Source organism: Globicephala melas, chromosome 5, assembly GCF_963455315.2.
Source record: "Globicephala melas chromosome 5, mGloMel1.2, whole genome shotgun sequence".
Lineage (NCBI taxonomy): Eukaryota > Metazoa > Chordata > Mammalia > Artiodactyla > Delphinidae > Globicephala > Globicephala melas.
The window spans coordinates 94,326,791-94,344,243 of record NC_083318.1 but is presented as its reverse complement, the minus strand read 5'-3'; the positions used below and the strand labels follow the sequence as shown (position 1 = coordinate 94,344,243).

Here is a 17,453-nt window from a genome sequence, read left to right as displayed (position 1 = left end):
AACAGTTGTTAGAATAATTAGAGATTTACTCCTGAAGCGCTATCTGGGGCTTCTGTTTCTCCCGTGTCTGCCAGTGCTGGTGAGCGTAACACCCATCGCACCGTGGGAAGCAGGCTTGCCCCTTCCATTCTGTTTAAACCGCAAGCTCTAAGCTGGACGTTATTAAAAAAGAAAAAAACAAAACAAAAACAAAACAACACACAGAGGAATGTATTATGAATTAGAAGGTAATTAATTGTAAACTGAGTAAATAGTTGATCTATGATTCAGCATTTTGACTCTGACTGCCAAGACTGGCTCCTTGGATAATTATTATCATAATTACTCAAATAGCTGTGCATGAAGGTCTGACTGCCTCCTCTAAACATTCTGGATTTTATTCTTGGATGAAGCCAGATAATCAGAGAGCTACGTTGTGTTGTTTTAACTCCTCATAGAATCGCCTCTGGTGGGACATGCTTTAGCTAATACCACCAGCCGCGGTATTAGCTGGTGGTATTAGCCAAAGCATGCTGGTCTTTCAAGTCCCCTTGGAAGACCAGCACGTGACCCTCGGCGTTGCCTGGCTCAGTGGCACTGAGTGGGGAACGCTCAGGAACCCAGGCTTAAATGGAGGGACGGCCACCGTATGTTTTTTTCTGAAAATCCATGGGAGAGATTTTTCCTGGTGAACTGTGTTTCATCTGGAGCAACTATTTTGTTTTTACTTTATAGCTACTGTAAGTCTGTCATCATTAAACTTTTAACTTGTCTTTGGCACATAATATGTGTTTAACAAATATCTGTTGAATGAATGGGTCCCTCCATGCTCTGACCCCTGGCGGAGAGGCACATGCGTTCCTGAGAGAATCAACTGCTATAGGCAGGTCTGATGGCTTTGAGTTCTGACTCTAACCTTGGCTTCACTTTATTTTCTGTGGTTAATTTTATCTTTTATTCATTAACTCATTCATTTCACCCTGTAAACCACCTCAGAGCCTTTCCTGGAAAAGCAAGATGGGATAAAAATGTTTAAGATCTGATTGTAAAATTCTACAGCTTATGCTGACACTATAGCCTCGGCTAAAATGATCTTAAACTTGTCTGTTTTCTATTCCTCTTCTGCCTTCCCCTCACAACAATACAGTGGAATTATTATTTTTTTTAATTCTATTTTCAAAATATGTTATTAGGGCTTCCCTGGTGGCGCAGCGGTTGAGAGTCCACCTGCCGATGCAGGGGACACGGGTTCGTGCCCCGGTCCGGGAAGATCCCACGTGCCGCGGAGCGGCTGGGCCCGTGAGCCATGGCCGCTGAGCCTGCGTGTCCGGAGCCTGTGCTCTGCAATGGGAGAGGCCACAGCAGCGAGAGGCCCGCGTACCGCAAAAAAAAAAAAAAAAAAAATGTTATTCATTTACTTTGATCCTGCTGTTGAACTGGTTCCTCTTCAAAAGCAGGGATGTCACAGTATTTTATCCATCTGTGTAGGTGCACAGAGAACCACATACAGCTGGATCAATGCTGGAGTTTCTCACAGAGCTGGTGTCATTTTGGAAAGTGAATGACAAAGATGTATAAATTTAAAATTGTGAAGAAAGGCTGAATACTAATTTAGATTCTTTGGAGAAATACAGCGTGGGTAAGAAAGAAAGGCTTTATTTAAAACAAAGTGCAATTTTGTGGGTGAACGGCTGTGTTGTAGGCAAGATGGAGAGTAGGGGAACTATGATCTTGGGTGTCTGGTACCCGATTCAGCATCAAGAATTCTCTTCCCAGTTAAGTGAACACTACTCTCCCACTCTTTATTACGTTTTTATCCAGGACTCGAGAGAGATAGGTTCTAAAAGCATTAATTCAGGGCCTCTAAAACTAAACTAGGTGCACGCCAGGGTTCATTTCTGTCCCGGTTTGTTTCCTCTCTGTTTGCAACCTGTAGGATCTTGCCACAAAACAAAATTACAATTCTAAGGCCTTTTTGAAAAACATCATCAGCTTCCTTACTGGGATCATAACTCTTTTTTAAAATAAATCCTCAATTCCCTTCCATACTTTTCACATGGAAATAATGATGCTATAAACACCAGGCATGCGCATAAAAAACAGAAGTGCACAGTAGGATGACAAGCACCATGGATACTCTTGAGTTAAATACGACACCAACTCCTCTAAGTGGCTGTCAAAATATTTTGATCAACTAGAATGCTTTTCATAGACTCTTACTTTAAAAATAGATAGAGCAGGGCTTCCCTGGTGGCGCAGTGGTTGAGAATCTGCCTGCTGCTAATGCAGGGGACACGGGTTCGAGCCCTGGTCTGGGAGGATCCCACATGCCGCGGAGCAACTAGCCCCGTGAGCCACAACTACCGAGCCTGCGCGTCTGGAGCCTGTGCTCCGCAACGGGAGAGGCCGCGACAGTGAGAGGCCCGCGCACCGCGATGAAGAGTGGCCCCCGCTTGCCACAACTAGAGAAAGCCCTCGCACAGAAACGAAGACCCAACACAGCAAAAATAAACTAATTAATAAACTCCTACCCCCAACATCTTCTTTAAAAAAAAAAAGTAGAGCATTAATTGACAGCGAAAGTTGTTTCCTTATACAGATGTTTTGCTGTAAATTATCTGTGAAGGGATCTGATGTGTCCTACCCTCTGAGGATATGTACGTTTACGTTAAGGCTGATACCCCTATCTCCCAAAGGTCTAATGTTGGCTCCAACGGAAGAGCTCCAAAGTGCTATGGAAAAGAACCTGCTAGATATACGGGCATGGAAGGATAGGCAGGACGTACTGTAGAGTGAAAGGAGACAATGCAAAAGAATAGAAGGGCATGATCTCATTTACGTTACACCAAAACAAAAAAGTACTTATGTAGTCATGAGAGACCTGTTTATATCTGTCCAGTGTGTGTCTCTCCCATGGCCTTTCTCCTTTCTGCCCATGTCTTCTCTCCTATGGGACCTTTGTATGTTTCGGGGTGATTGATCCCCATCTCCCACCCTGGGCGGGCAGATGACCCCAGCCTGGTTGATCAGAGATCCTATAACTGTTGAGAAGGCCTTGTCAGGAATTGCCTCCCTCTCCTCTGGGGTTGCTCAGCTGGCAACACTGCTGGAGGCTGTACCACCTCCTTGAAGAAGAAGCCCGACCATGAAGCCACGCAGCAGCAAACAGGCTCGAAAACCAGAAACAGAGCCCTGCAAACACGCTGCATCCCTAGAGCCAGCTGTTCTTAATTACACAATTCAATGTTATTACCTTTTTAGTGTGTCTGGAGGTTGAGGAAGAGCCTTAACTGAGTTTAAACTAGATTTCTGCAATTCTCTGTGGCAAATTTCCTAACTCAAGGACAGTCAGAGAGAGATACAACATTGCTGGCTTTGAGAATGGAGGAAAGGGTCCAAGAGTCAAGGAATGTGGGCAGCCTCCAGCAGATGGAAAATACAAGGAAATGTCTTCTCCCCTTGAGGTTCCAGAAAGGAGCATAGCCTTGCGGATGCCTTGATTTTAGCCTGGTGAGACGCACGTGGGACTTCTACAAAAAGGTGAGATAATGAGTGTTGTTTTCAGCCTCCGAAAATAATTTCCAAGTACAGAAAAGTTTAGAAAGTTCCTAGGATTCCACAGTGTTTTCTCTGTGGAATGGAAATGAGGGCAGGAGAGGAGGGGGGACATTTTATAATTTTTTAACATAAATATGCATTATTGTAAATAACTTGAAAAACTGATTTTCAACCTGGTTAAGAATGGAACAAGAATAAAAACCTAAGAATCATAGGAATTATCACCCACCCAGGAGAGTCAGAATAGCAGCTGCTTTACAAATCCAACAGCACAGCAAGGAGGTGGCTTGTGAGGAATTCCAACTAGCACCATAATTGTGCTAGTAACACAAGGGTCAGCCAACCAGCCAACACTCCCCCTTGCACACCACACACCCGGTCAAACCAGGTCCTTCCAGCCCAGGCCCACTGGAAGGCTTTAATCCTACTTGCAGGGGCTGGGCCACAGCTCTCACATAGATTCTTGAAACTGATTTTGAAGACAGGGCTGGGGGAGACAGAGAAGAGAAGCCAGAATAGTAACTGGCCCACAATTTAGCACATTTTTCAATAGAAAATCAACAAATTGCCAACAAATTGCTATGCTAATGAAGAATTGTCCCGCTCTGCAGTGAGCATTTAGCAGAAGAGAAAAGACGACTCATTTATGCCACTCTGAGAGCTGTCATTCCAGGGGGGTCCCCTGCTGAATTTTAATGGGCTTCAAGTGGGGAAAAGGGAAAAGCAGGAGAGCTGACGGGCTCTGGTCACGTTTCTCTCCAGTCATTCTCTCTCCAGTGCTTGAGATATAATGCCAGACAGCAAGCCATCTGGTGTGCAAGTCAGCGGCGGCTTTCTACTAGCGAATGCCCAGTGCAGGGGCCACGTTCAATATGCTCCTCTCGAAGAATTTTCAGAAAGGAAAATACCTGGGGCTTCCCTGGTGGCGCAGTGGTTGAGAGTCCGCTTGCCAATGCAGGGGTCGCGGGTTCGTGCCCCGGTCCGGGAAGATCCCACATGCCGCGGAGCAGCTGGGCCCGTGAGCCACGGCTGCTGAGCCTGCGCGTCCGGAGCCTGTGCTCCGCAACGGGAAAGGCCACAACAGTGAGAGGCCCGCATATCGCAAAAAAAAAACAAAAAGAAAGGAAAATACCTGGCCGTCCCCCAACAACTAACTTACATTGAATGCACATCTTTCTTTTCTAAAGTCACTTCATTTTACTTAAGACAAGAGAAGTCAGGACATTCTGCCAAACGTCGGGGGAGGATACACAGAGAACACATATCGCATACATACAGAATTCCTTTTAATTTGTCTTGAAGTCTGTGCCCAGAGGACAATGGCAACAAAACAATGCAGCCCGAGCCACTTCACTGCTGTTTAGCCTGGTCCTTCATCAAGAGTGACAGGGAGGGTGAAGGAAAGGCCGTCATCTGTTCCAGGGACACATCTGCTTCAAACCAACAGGAGATTTCTATTTCTATGTTCCTCTTTTTCTCCACCTCCTTTCCTACCTTCCTTGTCTTAGTTTAAGAAAGATATGGCTAAAGAAGAAGAAAAATACCAAGGCCAGAGGCTTAGGTCAATGCATAACATCTGAAGGATACGAATAACACATCCTGAGAATGCAGATATGTAAGTTGTATCTCTTTGGTCTTTTCCATTTATCTAGCAGGAATAAACTGAGGTCAATTTCAGATTCCAATTTAAGGACAAAAGGTTAATTTATTAATTCAGGCAGAAAAGGTATTTCAAAAATATAAAATAGAATTTTAAATTGTCTTTTGCTCTAAAAGCAAAAATTTTAACTATTCTAAGTTTATCGAAGTGGTTAAAGTAGTTTCAGATTTTACTTACTGTAGACAGCATATCGTTAAAAAGACTCCAGTGGAGATTCCTACTGCACCACAGGCAAAGACCCTGGAAACAAATTCTTAAAATGCTTTTGAATGATCTTCCTATGTATGTGCATCTCAGGTCCTTCTTTCAACTTCCTATAGTCTAGCTAGAGTCTAAGCCCCGCCCCCCCCCAAAATTTAAATAAGTGGTTCAATAGCAATATTAAACTGATCACTGCTTGACAATGTGACACAAATGAAAATAACATTTTGAGTAACGTCACAAAGCCTACAGAGCGTTCTACCTAAATACAAGTCTCGATCTTTGTGTGACATACATGAGTGGGTATCACTGCCCTGCTCTACTGATAATGAAACAGTAAAAAAAATATCATTCCCCTTATTTCCTGAAACGTGCCCCTCTGACAGTCACCTGCCAACACCTAAGAGTCAGATTCCTTGCTCAGCAGCAAGGGATGAGTCACTTACCAACACACAGGATGTTGAAACAGAATCCTTGAGAAGTCGACTTGTTGACCAGCTGGTCGGGGAGACTGTCAAATCCAACATGGCCGGAAAGAGACAAGTTTCGAAGCTCTTCATTCTGGAATTTCAGAAAGGAAACATTTGATAACCCATGACAGTGCCACCTGGGTACCCCTCCCCCTCCCATCCTCTCTTCTTGACACGCATGGAAAAAGGCGACCCCTCTGTGCCCACCCCGTCCCTGGCTTCTACACAACTGAAGCTACCAACTCCAGAGCTACGCTCTTTCCACAAAATCACACTGAGTCCCTAAGTACACCAATCCCCCTCCCAGGCAGCTCAGGTCCGGTTACAGGTGCACCGGTCCAGGGGAAATAAGCTTCTAGCAGTGGCTGATTCAGACATGCATTAAGTGACGTTAAAAACTTCAACCATTTTGACAGCTTCAAGCACTCAAGAAAACCCTTCAATTTACTTTCAGCCCAGTGGCAAAAAATAAATGACACTCTTCCAGATACAGGAAGGAGCTCTGAGAAGCTCACAGGGGAGGATGCATACCCGTCACAATTATGGAAATTCTGTAACTACCATGATGAACATACTGAAAATGGCATGGCACAGGACTTGGTTCCTTCTCCATCATCTGGACGGGCTTCTTGGGGCTCCTTTGCTCTCCCTCACACAGCTCCTAGCACAGGTTCTGCACTCCCCGCACCTTCTCAAGAGTCTCCTGAAGGAGACTGGCACTAAGGTAGTTATCATACATTTCAAAGCTGGATGATTTATGCTGTTTCATTAGATGGTGCTGACTGCCTCCACAACTTTGAATGCATTCCGTGGGTACTGGAGATCATCTGGGAAACCTTTCTTTCCCAGGAAAGCAGAGGTCAGCTATGGTCTTTCAATTAAACACCACAGTTATGGTATGGGATTCCAGAAACTAGATCTTGAAAGCCTGCCTGAAAATGAGACTCCTGATGTCTGGCTATGTTGCCAATGAGCTTTGTACTCGAGATACTGAATTTTGGGTGAGAAAATGAGCCTCAAATTTCCATTTTTTAATAAAGAAGAAAATGCCGTGCACAGGATCATCTGGTCACTATTTTTAAAAAGACTGGTTTTCGTTATCCTCCTATGTGTGTTACACAATGAGGACAGTAAGGTCTTTTAATAATCAAAGACTGAGACTGCATTTCCAAATCCCTAAGTCACTATGGAGGCAGAGAAATGTAACTCCATAAATGTGGAGATTTTAATGGAATGTTTTATGAACAATGTAATACCTGAGGGCCTCGCTAGCTCTACAATTCTGATTCTGTGAAACAAGACTGGAAGACACAACACTGCCTGAATACCACGGTGGCAGCTGCAGGTTTGAGGTCAACGGGACAGAGAACAGATGTCTAGTCTATGAATAGTCTCCTTGAAACCTGCCAGCAGTGACTATGAGACTCAAGAGTGGGCTCTTATCCTTGAGCAGGATGGACTGGCCAACAGTGCACCAAACAGCTTGGGGAGCAGCCCTGGTAGCCTGACAAGGCCTCCTGACAGCACCCCGTGGCTCCAGGGCTACCACCTGCCCCTTCCTCTCCAAAGACCTCAAAGGTTCAGACAGCAGGTATTTTTAGGGTGTTTACCACATCCGCCAAGACTGGGGGAGGAAGATTTGAAAGGAGTCTGGGTTATATTTAGAACTCTTTCCATCCCAGCTGCACAGGGGCTGCTGTGCAGACAGCGAGGAGAAGCCGTCACACCAGCCTCTTTCCTGATGCACCACAGCCTTGAACAGTCAGCGAGCAGCACGAAAAGGGGACGAGGCAAGTTAGAACCATCGTCCCGCCCTCCCTCTCCTCTTTGCCACAATAATTCAATTTCTGGGGGGGGCGCGGTGGGGGGAGGAGAGTGGTTTATTGCTCTGGATTCTGGACTCTTGTTGGGTTTTTAGGTTCAGATATCCACCCGGGAGCCAATCCGGGGAAAGAATCAGAGTTAGTAATTATAGCTCTCATCCCAGAACCCAATGCTCAGCATCTCATATTCTCACCATTTCCAAAACATGAGAAACCACCCACATACCCACCGAGTATTTTTATACCCACTGAAAACCACATACAAAATGAAGGGTTATAAAACAGTTTGGTCTTGAAAAAATTTTTTTTAATTTAAATTTATGTCTTCAGAGTCTCTCTCTTCTTTGTCATATAAAATATGTCAATTTTATAATGCCATTTAAAAATTCCATAATCTGAGCCTATTTCTCTGCCCAGCAGTAAAGGAATCCTTTACTGGGCTATTGCCCATTGGTGAGTGATGGGGAAAGGGGAAATAGGAAGCTCCTCCTCTGGTTCATGAACAGGCTTAAAACTGAAAGCACTGCAGGATGTGTGAGGGGAGCTCTATCTCACACACAGCAGCTAAAGTGAACTCCTACACCCCAGCACTTCTCGGCACCACGCTTATGGCTTCATGCCTTAGATGTCTCTATCCAAAGAATGTGTGCGGGGCTCCTGAGTCTACAGGCGTGATCTCAGGGAATCTCAGATAGTCTCATGTCTTTACCGCTATCACACACCTAGCAACGACTCTCAGAATTTTCTAAGTACTGAACTCTGCATTCCAGTTCTGAATTTCTACCAAAAGGGGCAGTTCTCCCGGGTTGTCCTTTCTGTCCCTCTAACTGTTCTTCAAGAAACTTGAAATCATCTTCTTCTATTGCAAACCCACCCCTACTCCCGGGTTCCCTGTTTCTGTTAGTGCCATTTATCTATACGTGAAACCCACCTGCCTGCATCAATTCCAAAACTGTTATCAATGCCACACCCTCCTCCTCTTCATGCTAATTCAACAGCCTTGCAACTGTCACCTTGCCTCCATCCCACCCCCTCTAATCTTCCCTCGCTCTACCTTGCTGCCAAAGGGTACTCAAAGGGTACTCAAAGGCCCTCAATCCAAACTTGGCCTGCCATCTCAGGAGCCTCCATGGGCTAAACACAAATCTCTATTCCCACTCCTCCCAGGGAGCGCCTTCCACTGCAGTGAAATGGAATTACAGTTCCTGGGAGAAAACCCCAGGGTTCTCTTCATCAGACTTTACTCATACTATTTCCTCTCACTGGAAGGAACTTACAGCCAGTGTTTACATATCCACACCTTCCAGATCCCACAGAAATTTTATCTCCAGGCTTGTCTTTACTACGAAATCTCAGGGAGAATTTCAGTCAACATTCCCCCCACCAATAAAAGGAAAATAAGAATTGGATACAAGTAGCTCGAGCTATTTGGTATTCCACCATCATCTTCATAACAGCTAACTAACATTTATGGACCAAGGTTCCAGAAAAGCCCTAAACATGAATGAATGAGTTTATCTTAACAATTCTATGAGGTAGTTACTATTGTTACCTAATCTCAACTGACAGATGAGAAAACAGAGGCCCAGAAGTTTAGTAACTTGCCCAAGGTCTCACAGCCAATAAGGTGAGAAGCTGAAATGTGGACCTAGGAGGTCAGGTGCCAGAGTCCAGAGTCCTCCCACTTAGTCACTATTACCACATGATGATCTAAGTTCCTAGGTAGCCCCAGACAATACAGTAATTGGAGCTGCTATTGAAATCCAATATATTAAACTAGAAAGAAAAAAACGTTCTCTAAAATCATAATTCTTTGGCAACCGTAAGAGGCGGAAGTGGAGAATTGAAATTGGCAACGTAGCTCTAAGTATATTTTCACTGGTCCTGGCAATGCTGAGACTTTGATTTTTGCATCTATGGCACATGAAGCCAATAATAAAGGGTTCAGTTTGGACCATTTTTGAGATGTAAGTGCCACCTTGGAGCCTCTAAGTAAGTAACTATAAGACCTTAATTGATTCAGTCCTCCATTTGCTAATCTATCTAGGGAGGGGTTGTACTTGGATAACTTCTAGGCCCACTCCATCTTGAAATGGGCAATGACACAATTCTATAGTATAAAATAAAATAACCAGTCTTTAACTTGACCGTCTCATTTTTCTCTTTCCAGATCATCTTCACATGAACACAATTATTTATTTGTTCATTCAAAAAAAACCTCACTGCTCAAAGCGCTAAGGGAGCAAAAATACATGACTTTTGTTATTCATTGATTAAACACTCTTCCTGTCCTTCAGGGGTTTACAATGTAGCAGTAGAGACAGGACACAAGTAAATGTAATACTATTAAGGATAAAAGTGATAACATACCATCACTTTAACTGTGGGAATGACAAAGGGGGAACAGGTAGCATTTGGCTAGGGAAAGTCAGGGGGGCATCTTTCAGGAAGGCTGGAGCTCTCCAAATCTACCAGGGAAAAGAAGTCCAGCTTGCAGAAGCCTTCCAGATAAATGTTGTCTATACACAAAGGGTCACTTTATCATGAATGTGTACTTTGGAGATCATAATCGACAAGCTTTTCAGAAGCTATCTAGCTGACTTCATTATGGAAATAATTATAAAACAAATTATATAAGAATGTGTGCCAACACCTACATTCTGAGTGCTGCTTTAAAATATGTTCCACAATTCCAAATCTTGCTTAACCACAAGTAGGATGGAAAAAGACTTGGAGTCAGACAGCCATGGGTTTGATTCCCTACTTTTTGTCCTCCATCAGTAAAAATGGAGGACTTGGCAGGGTGGCTGGGAGGAACTAAGGAAATGGTACCTATGGGAGGGCCAGCATTTAATAGGTCCTCAGGAAACCTGGGTTTCCTTTCCCTAGATTAGGTGGGAGGAAGACAGCTGTCATTTTAAAATGAGGAGCCCTCCTATTGCTGCTGAGAGCCCGGGGAGAAACTGGGGATGGGCAAAGCCCGCAGACTAACCAGGGAGGGAGAATCACTCACGGAGGAACAAAGAGGAAAAAAAGAACATGGAAGAGAGAATGGGGAACTCTAGTGTGAAGAAAATCCACCCTAAATAGGAAGCTCATTTACAAGGCTGAGGAGAAAGCCACAGAATTCCATTCCTGTTTGCAGGCATCCACATCCTCCCGGCTGGAAGCCATTAAGGATTCCTCATCTTCACTCTTCCTTCTATTTTAGTCCAGCCCAGAGCCTCCTGAAATTAACAAACTGGCTGTGCACAGATGGATTCTATTCGCCATACTCAAAGGGATAACCCAGTCCTTTCCTTTTAAAACTGAAGGCTTCGGTAGATGGTAGATATGGTGAGTAGGTAGTCTACACCTGCGGACCCTCATCAGGGGGAGCTGGAGAGCACAGTTACCAAGGTGATACCTGTTTTCACGTAGGTTGAAAACAATTAGACTTCATTTTTTTACCTTTAAAGACAGACATTACAATTTAAGTTTAGAAAGATTCTGCCTCTTTAAAATTTAAAGGATTATTTTTTAAATTTAACAGGTAACTTCTTTTATGTATTACCAAACTGGAAGTTACACTCTTCTCAAAGCCTCATTTTATGGAGAATGAATTACATTGATCCAAGTCACTTAATCTCCGGGCTTATGTTTCCTCACCTGTAAAATGAGATTTAACCAAATGACCTCTAAGCAAAGTCTTTGGTTCTAATGCTAATTCTAAGATTTCTTGCATTTGGAAATCAGAGATGCATAAATCTAAATCTTGTCATGTTGTTTGAGGAAAGCCAACAGGGCAAAAACTTCTTGGCGGTAAATTTTCTTTTCTTTTTTTTTTTTTTTTTTTTTGCGGTACGCGGGCCTCTCACTGTTGTGGCCTCTCCCGTTGCGGAGCACAGGCTCCGGACGCGCAGGCTCAGCGGCCATGGCTCACGGGCCCAGCCGCTCCGCCGCATGTGGGATCTTCCTGGACCAGGGCACGAACCCGCGTTCCCTGCATTGGCAGGCGGACTCTCAACCACTGCGCCACCAGGGAAGCCCTTGGCAGTATGTTTTCTATTGTCAGATCCAAGATGGCTCAGTTTTTACATGACCCTTGAAAGGGAGTTCCTGTCATTTACCCTGGTTAACTCCAAACAGAACAGAAATCTGTGTGTGTACTGCCGTGTCTTCCACATGAACTTTTCACTTTTGCTTGCTTAACCATAATAATTTGACTTAGTTTTAAAACAAAAGTTACGTACCCACTCCCTACAACTGTCCTGCTTAAAAACTTTTTTCTTCAGCTATAGCTGCAGTCTTCAAGAAATTTTTTGAAAAGTGGATTTATAGCCTCAAAACAAAATGTAGAAAATTCTTCTATGTAAGTTAATCATCTCTTCAAGAAGAAAAGCAAATTTTTCATGCTTTCGTTCATTCAACAAATATTTATTGAACACCAACACATGCCAGATACTGTGATAAATGCTAAGGAGATGATGGTGAGAAAGCAAAGCATTGCTAACTCGTGGAATGCATAGTCTAGTGGGACAGACAGATGTTAATCAAGCAATCCAAACGTATAATCACAAGCTATCCAAAGTACAGAATTCGATGCAACCTTATAACTCATGTGATTCTTGCAGGAGATCCACCAGCTTATAGGATATAAAAACATGTATTAGTCTGCAGCATTGTTTGATATTAATTTAGTAGACAGCTCCTATGTAAAACTGATGTGCAGGTTTTATGTATTCAAGTGAAAACAAAGAGTCTTTTTGACCAGCATTGCCTGATGGGAGGAGGAAGAAATAATTAAGACTCCAGTCCTAAGAAAATGAATGTCCAATTTAAAATAGAGCTGAGATGGAACCATGGGGCATATTCCCTTTACGCTCTGTCTTTTCTCATAAAGGAGATGTCCACTTAGAGAAGAGGAGCAGTACATATCCCTTCATCTTAGAGTCTTTTCTTTGAGGCTCTATTTCAGTAGTACAGATGCCAGCCACCTGGAGACAGACAAAGAGAAGAACGTGCTTCTCCTCACACAAAATCACTGATTGAGCGCCAGCCACTTCTCAGTATTTGGAGAAATCCTGGCCTCACAAACTGTCCAAGAAGTAAGCTCTTCCCAGGTGCCCGATCGTTCATTTTTGTAAATACATACACTTACCTAAATGCATTCTAGAGAGTATTCAACTGGTTTCATATTCTCTTTTAAAGAAAGAAAAGTTGGTGGGAAGATGGGACACGCCCTTAGTTCTCATGCAAAAAGGAAAACACTGGTATGCAAAGTATCAACCCAAACCACAACTAGGAAGCCTGCACTGGGATGTTTTCAAGGCTAGGCATTGCTAGGGCCACTTCCATAATATAAAACATCTGAAGCATCTCACTACCAATGAGGACTGCGTTCTTTAAGAATGACTTGGACAACATTTGCTACTCTGCTTGTCATCTATACCATGAAATCCCAAGGTCAGAGCCAAGAAAGCCCCCAAGGAAATTGTCTCACACAAGCAGCAGAAGAGTAAGAGCCAGGAAGAAGAGAGAACTCTTAGGAGGAAAACCATATGAGGAAAGAGCTTGAGTGCAGCCCAGCTGGAAGCTGGGACTGAGAAAAAAAAGGCACCCAGGGGCCAGTCCCCAAGTCACAGAGCCAGGAATGTCAGCTCTATCAAACCCAGGAGCCACTCTCGAAACATCACCAAATAACCAGGAAAGATCTTAATATTAAGTAACTGCTCCAATAGTAAGCACCATCTCTAAGCAACTTTCTCCAAAAGACTCCCAGCAGAGGGACAGATTTTGCTTTTCTAGATCCTTGCAAAAATAATATGGTGTAGGGGTTTTCTTTGGGGATGGTAGGATTATAGGGAAATTTTACTTTCTGTTATGTTTCTGTAATATTTGAATTAATTATCAAAAAAACCCTCACACTTTTATAATAGAAAATGAGATTTTAAAAATCAAGACATGGATCGTATTCAGGTTTTGTACAGTGAGGGAAAGGGGTGCCAGTTATCTGCGTGATATAAAAAGACGCAGAAACGGTAAGATAAGTCGTGCTGATATGTTAGGGTGAATTCTTTCATACTACCCGCGGACAGTATATCCTAAGAAAACCAAAACTTCAACATTTTTTCTTGTTAAAAGTTGTAGCAAAGGGAGCTCAGCTCGGTGCTCTGTGATGACCTAGATGGGTGGGACTGGGGGGCTGGGGTGGGAGAGAGGTCCAAGGGAGGGGGTGATATATGTCTATATCCTGATTCATGTAGCTGATTCACTTCGTTGTACAGCAGAAACCAACACAACATTGTAAAGCAACTATACTCCAAATAAATTTAAAAAAAAAAAGTTGTGTCAGGACCACAGGAAATTTACTCGTGACTTTATATTAAAGGACAGTCTCAACTTGAATTTAAATAAATAAATAAAAATCAGGAAATGTGAATAACAATAATAAATAATAAAAATCTTTTCAAAGTAGCTAAGCCTGCAATTTTACTGCAGCTAATAGGTGGGTGGTAAGATAAAATATGTGTACTTATTTCTTTTCTAATAACAGAACGAAGTTACATAGAAAGCGACGAGAGTAAGCAAAAACGCAGATTAGTACAGTAGAAGGTACCTGACGCGTGAAGTCAGGAGACACGGGGCAACTCTGCCATTGTTTAGCTGTACGACCTGGTGTAACTCATTTAACTTCTCAGCCTCAGTTTTATCAACTTGTTTTAATTGTACTTGATTTACAATGTTGTATTAGTTTCAGGTGTACTGCACAGTGATTCAATTATATATATGTATATATATTCTTTTCCGGATTCTTCTCCCTTATAGATTATAAAATATTGAGTATAGTTCCCTGTGCTTTACAGGAGGTCCTTGTTGGTTATCTACTTTATATACACTAGTGTGTATATGTTAATCCCAAATTCCTAATTTGTCCCTCCCCCCCCCTTTCGGTCACCATAAATTTGTTTTCTCTGTCTGTGGGTCTATTTCTATTTTGTAAATAAGTTAATTCGTACCTTTTTTTTTTGGTTTGGTTTGGTTTGTTTGTTTTAGATTCTACATATAAGCAATATGATATGATATTTGTCTTTCTCTGTCTGGCTTACTTCACTTAAGTATGATAATCTCTAGGTCCATCCATGTTGCTGCAAATGGCATTATTTCGTTCTTTTTTTCATGGCTGAGTAACATTCCATTATATATATATATATATATATATATATATATATATATATATATACACCACATCTTCCTTATCCATTCCTCTGTTGATGGACATTTAGGTTGCTTCCATGTTTGGGCTATTGTAAACAGTCCTGCAATGACCATTGGGGTGCATGTATCTTTTCGAATTATGGTTTTCTCCAGACATATGCCCAAGAGTGGGATTGCAGGATCATATGGTAGCTCTATTTTTAGTTTTTTAAGGAACCTCCATACTGTTCTGCATAGTGGCTGTATCAGTCGTGTCAACTTTAAAATAAACTAGCTCACCGAGCTGTTGCAAGAATGAACATAATTCTCTCTCCTCAGCTCTTTTGACACATTTTTGCTTGGATGACCCCATCCCTGCCCATGACAACCCCAAGCTAACAACTCCCTGGTTATAACCAGCTGCCCGCCTCCAGGCTTAGGGGTGCCTGGGCATGGCGCCCCTAAGCCACCATCTCCAACAGAACGCACCCTATCCCCCATTCTCAATTCAAATCTGTCCTTCCTCCGATTTTATGTCAAATGGCAACAATATCTACTTCACGGTATTAGTGGCCTCTAGAATAACATCAATTCATATGCATATTGCTAAAAACATGCATAAATTTACAGGCCTCCGCCCTCTTGCAGAAGAAAAAAGTCCACTGGTTAATCATCTTAAACCCTCCGCTACCCTCCGAATTAGACAGTGAAGGTTTCCTGAAGCCTGTCCGTCTCAGGTTAGATTTTTCTCCTCTGTGCCCAGATGTTAATAACCTCCCATCACCCCTTTTCTGGCTGAAACTTGCCCACCCAGCACTCTTAACTGACAAAAGTGCATCCAGTCTACCAGCTGATTTCTATTTCTGAGCCTGGAAATCCACGACTTGAATGTCCCTCTTTTCCTAACACCACCCCTATTTTACACCTCAACCAAATTTGTATCCCGTGTGAGGTTTCACAGAAATCGTTATCTTCCAACCTCATCTTTCTCGGAGAAGGAGACAGGTCCAGCGGCTGATGGGTCTTCCCCACGCGCAGGGCCACGTGGAGAGACAGAGCTGCGGCACCCAGCGCCCTGGCGCCTGGTCCACCCCGCCCTCCATGACGCCTGGGCCAGCTGCAAGGTGAAAATTCACACTGTTGCCGAGTGAAGCCTGACACCAAAGGGCTGAGGACACAGTCCTGCCTCTGCTCCTCCACCGGCCTTTCTGTCTTCTCTACAGCCTCCCCTCACAGAAAACAGTCACTGCCCACACGTCCTCCAAGATCTTGCTGCTTTGTCTGGGATTAGAGTCTCACCTTTGTCCGGTTAGATATCAGATCTCTCACAATTAGGAAATACACTGTTTAAAAGCAGTCCTCAGAAACGGGTATCTGAAGTGAACAAAATCCCAGCTGCTGCCCACAACCCTGGATCCTGGGAAGGTGGGGGAAGGATAGGCAGGATAGGGGAGGTATTGGCTTATTAGTAAAATAGTCTTGCAGCAATAACTACTAAGTGTGACAATCCCAAAACTGTAAAAAGTGGCAGCACTTTTTTTCCTTACAGACAGAATACTTTTTTGCTAGAAGTCCATGTAAATTCTCAAAGGCTAAATCCAACTGGATGCCAAGAATTAATAACAACAACAGCAAAAGACATTTTCTTACGTTTCCAAAGATCAATCTTTCTAGTGGAGTCAAAGTGACTAATGCCTGTGAGAGCCTAATGTTACAAAGTGCTGATCAACAGAAAGTCTCCTGTTTGGGAATAACGAGGCCCACATGTGCATTCCAGGGACTCTCACAAATTCTGCAGGCTCAGAGGAAGACGGGTGGGAGGGGGAGGGGGACTGACAGATAGGCAAGAAGTATTTAGAAAGGCACATTCCGATTAGAAACACATGCTACAGCTGTTCTCTCACACCACTCAACATCACCAAGACAGAGAGAAGCCCTTCACTCAGCAAACACCAAGGAAAGCGAATGAAAAGACCACGGAGGAGAGTCACTAATCATTTCAAGACCCTCAGCTTGCCAGTGGGACCCCAAATAACCCAATGCCTTCTCCAACATATCACCTATCTTGCAGGGGAGAAGACCACCCAAATCCTCACAGCTGTGTGGCTCCTTTTTGTGCCTTCTGCCCTGCCTTTACAGTGCAGATCTTTCAGACAAGCTTTCTCAAAACAGTCGTGAAGAGGAGGTCAAAGATAATGAAGGGGCCCATATCAGTTGGAAGCTTTGTTCTCAACTTTTTATGTACGGTTCTCCTCCTGATATTCACACATCAATTCCTCCGTGCTTCCTATCTGAGAAATATTGTGTCTCAGTTCATGTACCTCTGTTCACTGAAAGCATTCATCAGCAAAAAGTGAAATATGGATGGGACACTTCCTTCCTTTGCCACCATTTCTATCACCGGATATAAATGAGCCACTTCCGTTTTGAAAGATATTATTTATTTCTGTCCCTTTCTGAAGATGGAAGGGACTTTCAGTTACTGTAGTGACCACATAATGGCAGTCTCTGAGAAAGAAGAAAAAAATCCAAACCAGCTCTGTGGCAGTCATAAACAAAAGCACCAAGGATTTCTCGTCCCAAAGC

At 43.3% G+C, this 17,453-nt stretch overlaps 1 protein-coding gene across 13 annotated transcripts in view; it reads right to left on the bottom strand.

The window, feature by feature from the left end:
- SEPTIN11 (septin 11) overlaps positions 1–17,453 on the bottom strand; it is a 97,762-nt gene that overhangs the window by 48,713 nt on the left and 31,596 nt on the right. For all 13 annotated transcript variants that reach the window (XR_009564047.2, XR_009564046.2, XR_009564044.2 and 10 more), the window contains exon 2: positions 5,845–5,959. Coding sequence is in view for 9 of the 13 variants with exons in the window: in XM_060299517.2 (XP_060155500.1) it covers positions 5,845–5,959 (115 nt within the window). In the remaining 4 variants the exon portion in view is untranslated. The remainder of the gene's footprint in view (positions 1–5,844; positions 5,960–17,453) is intronic.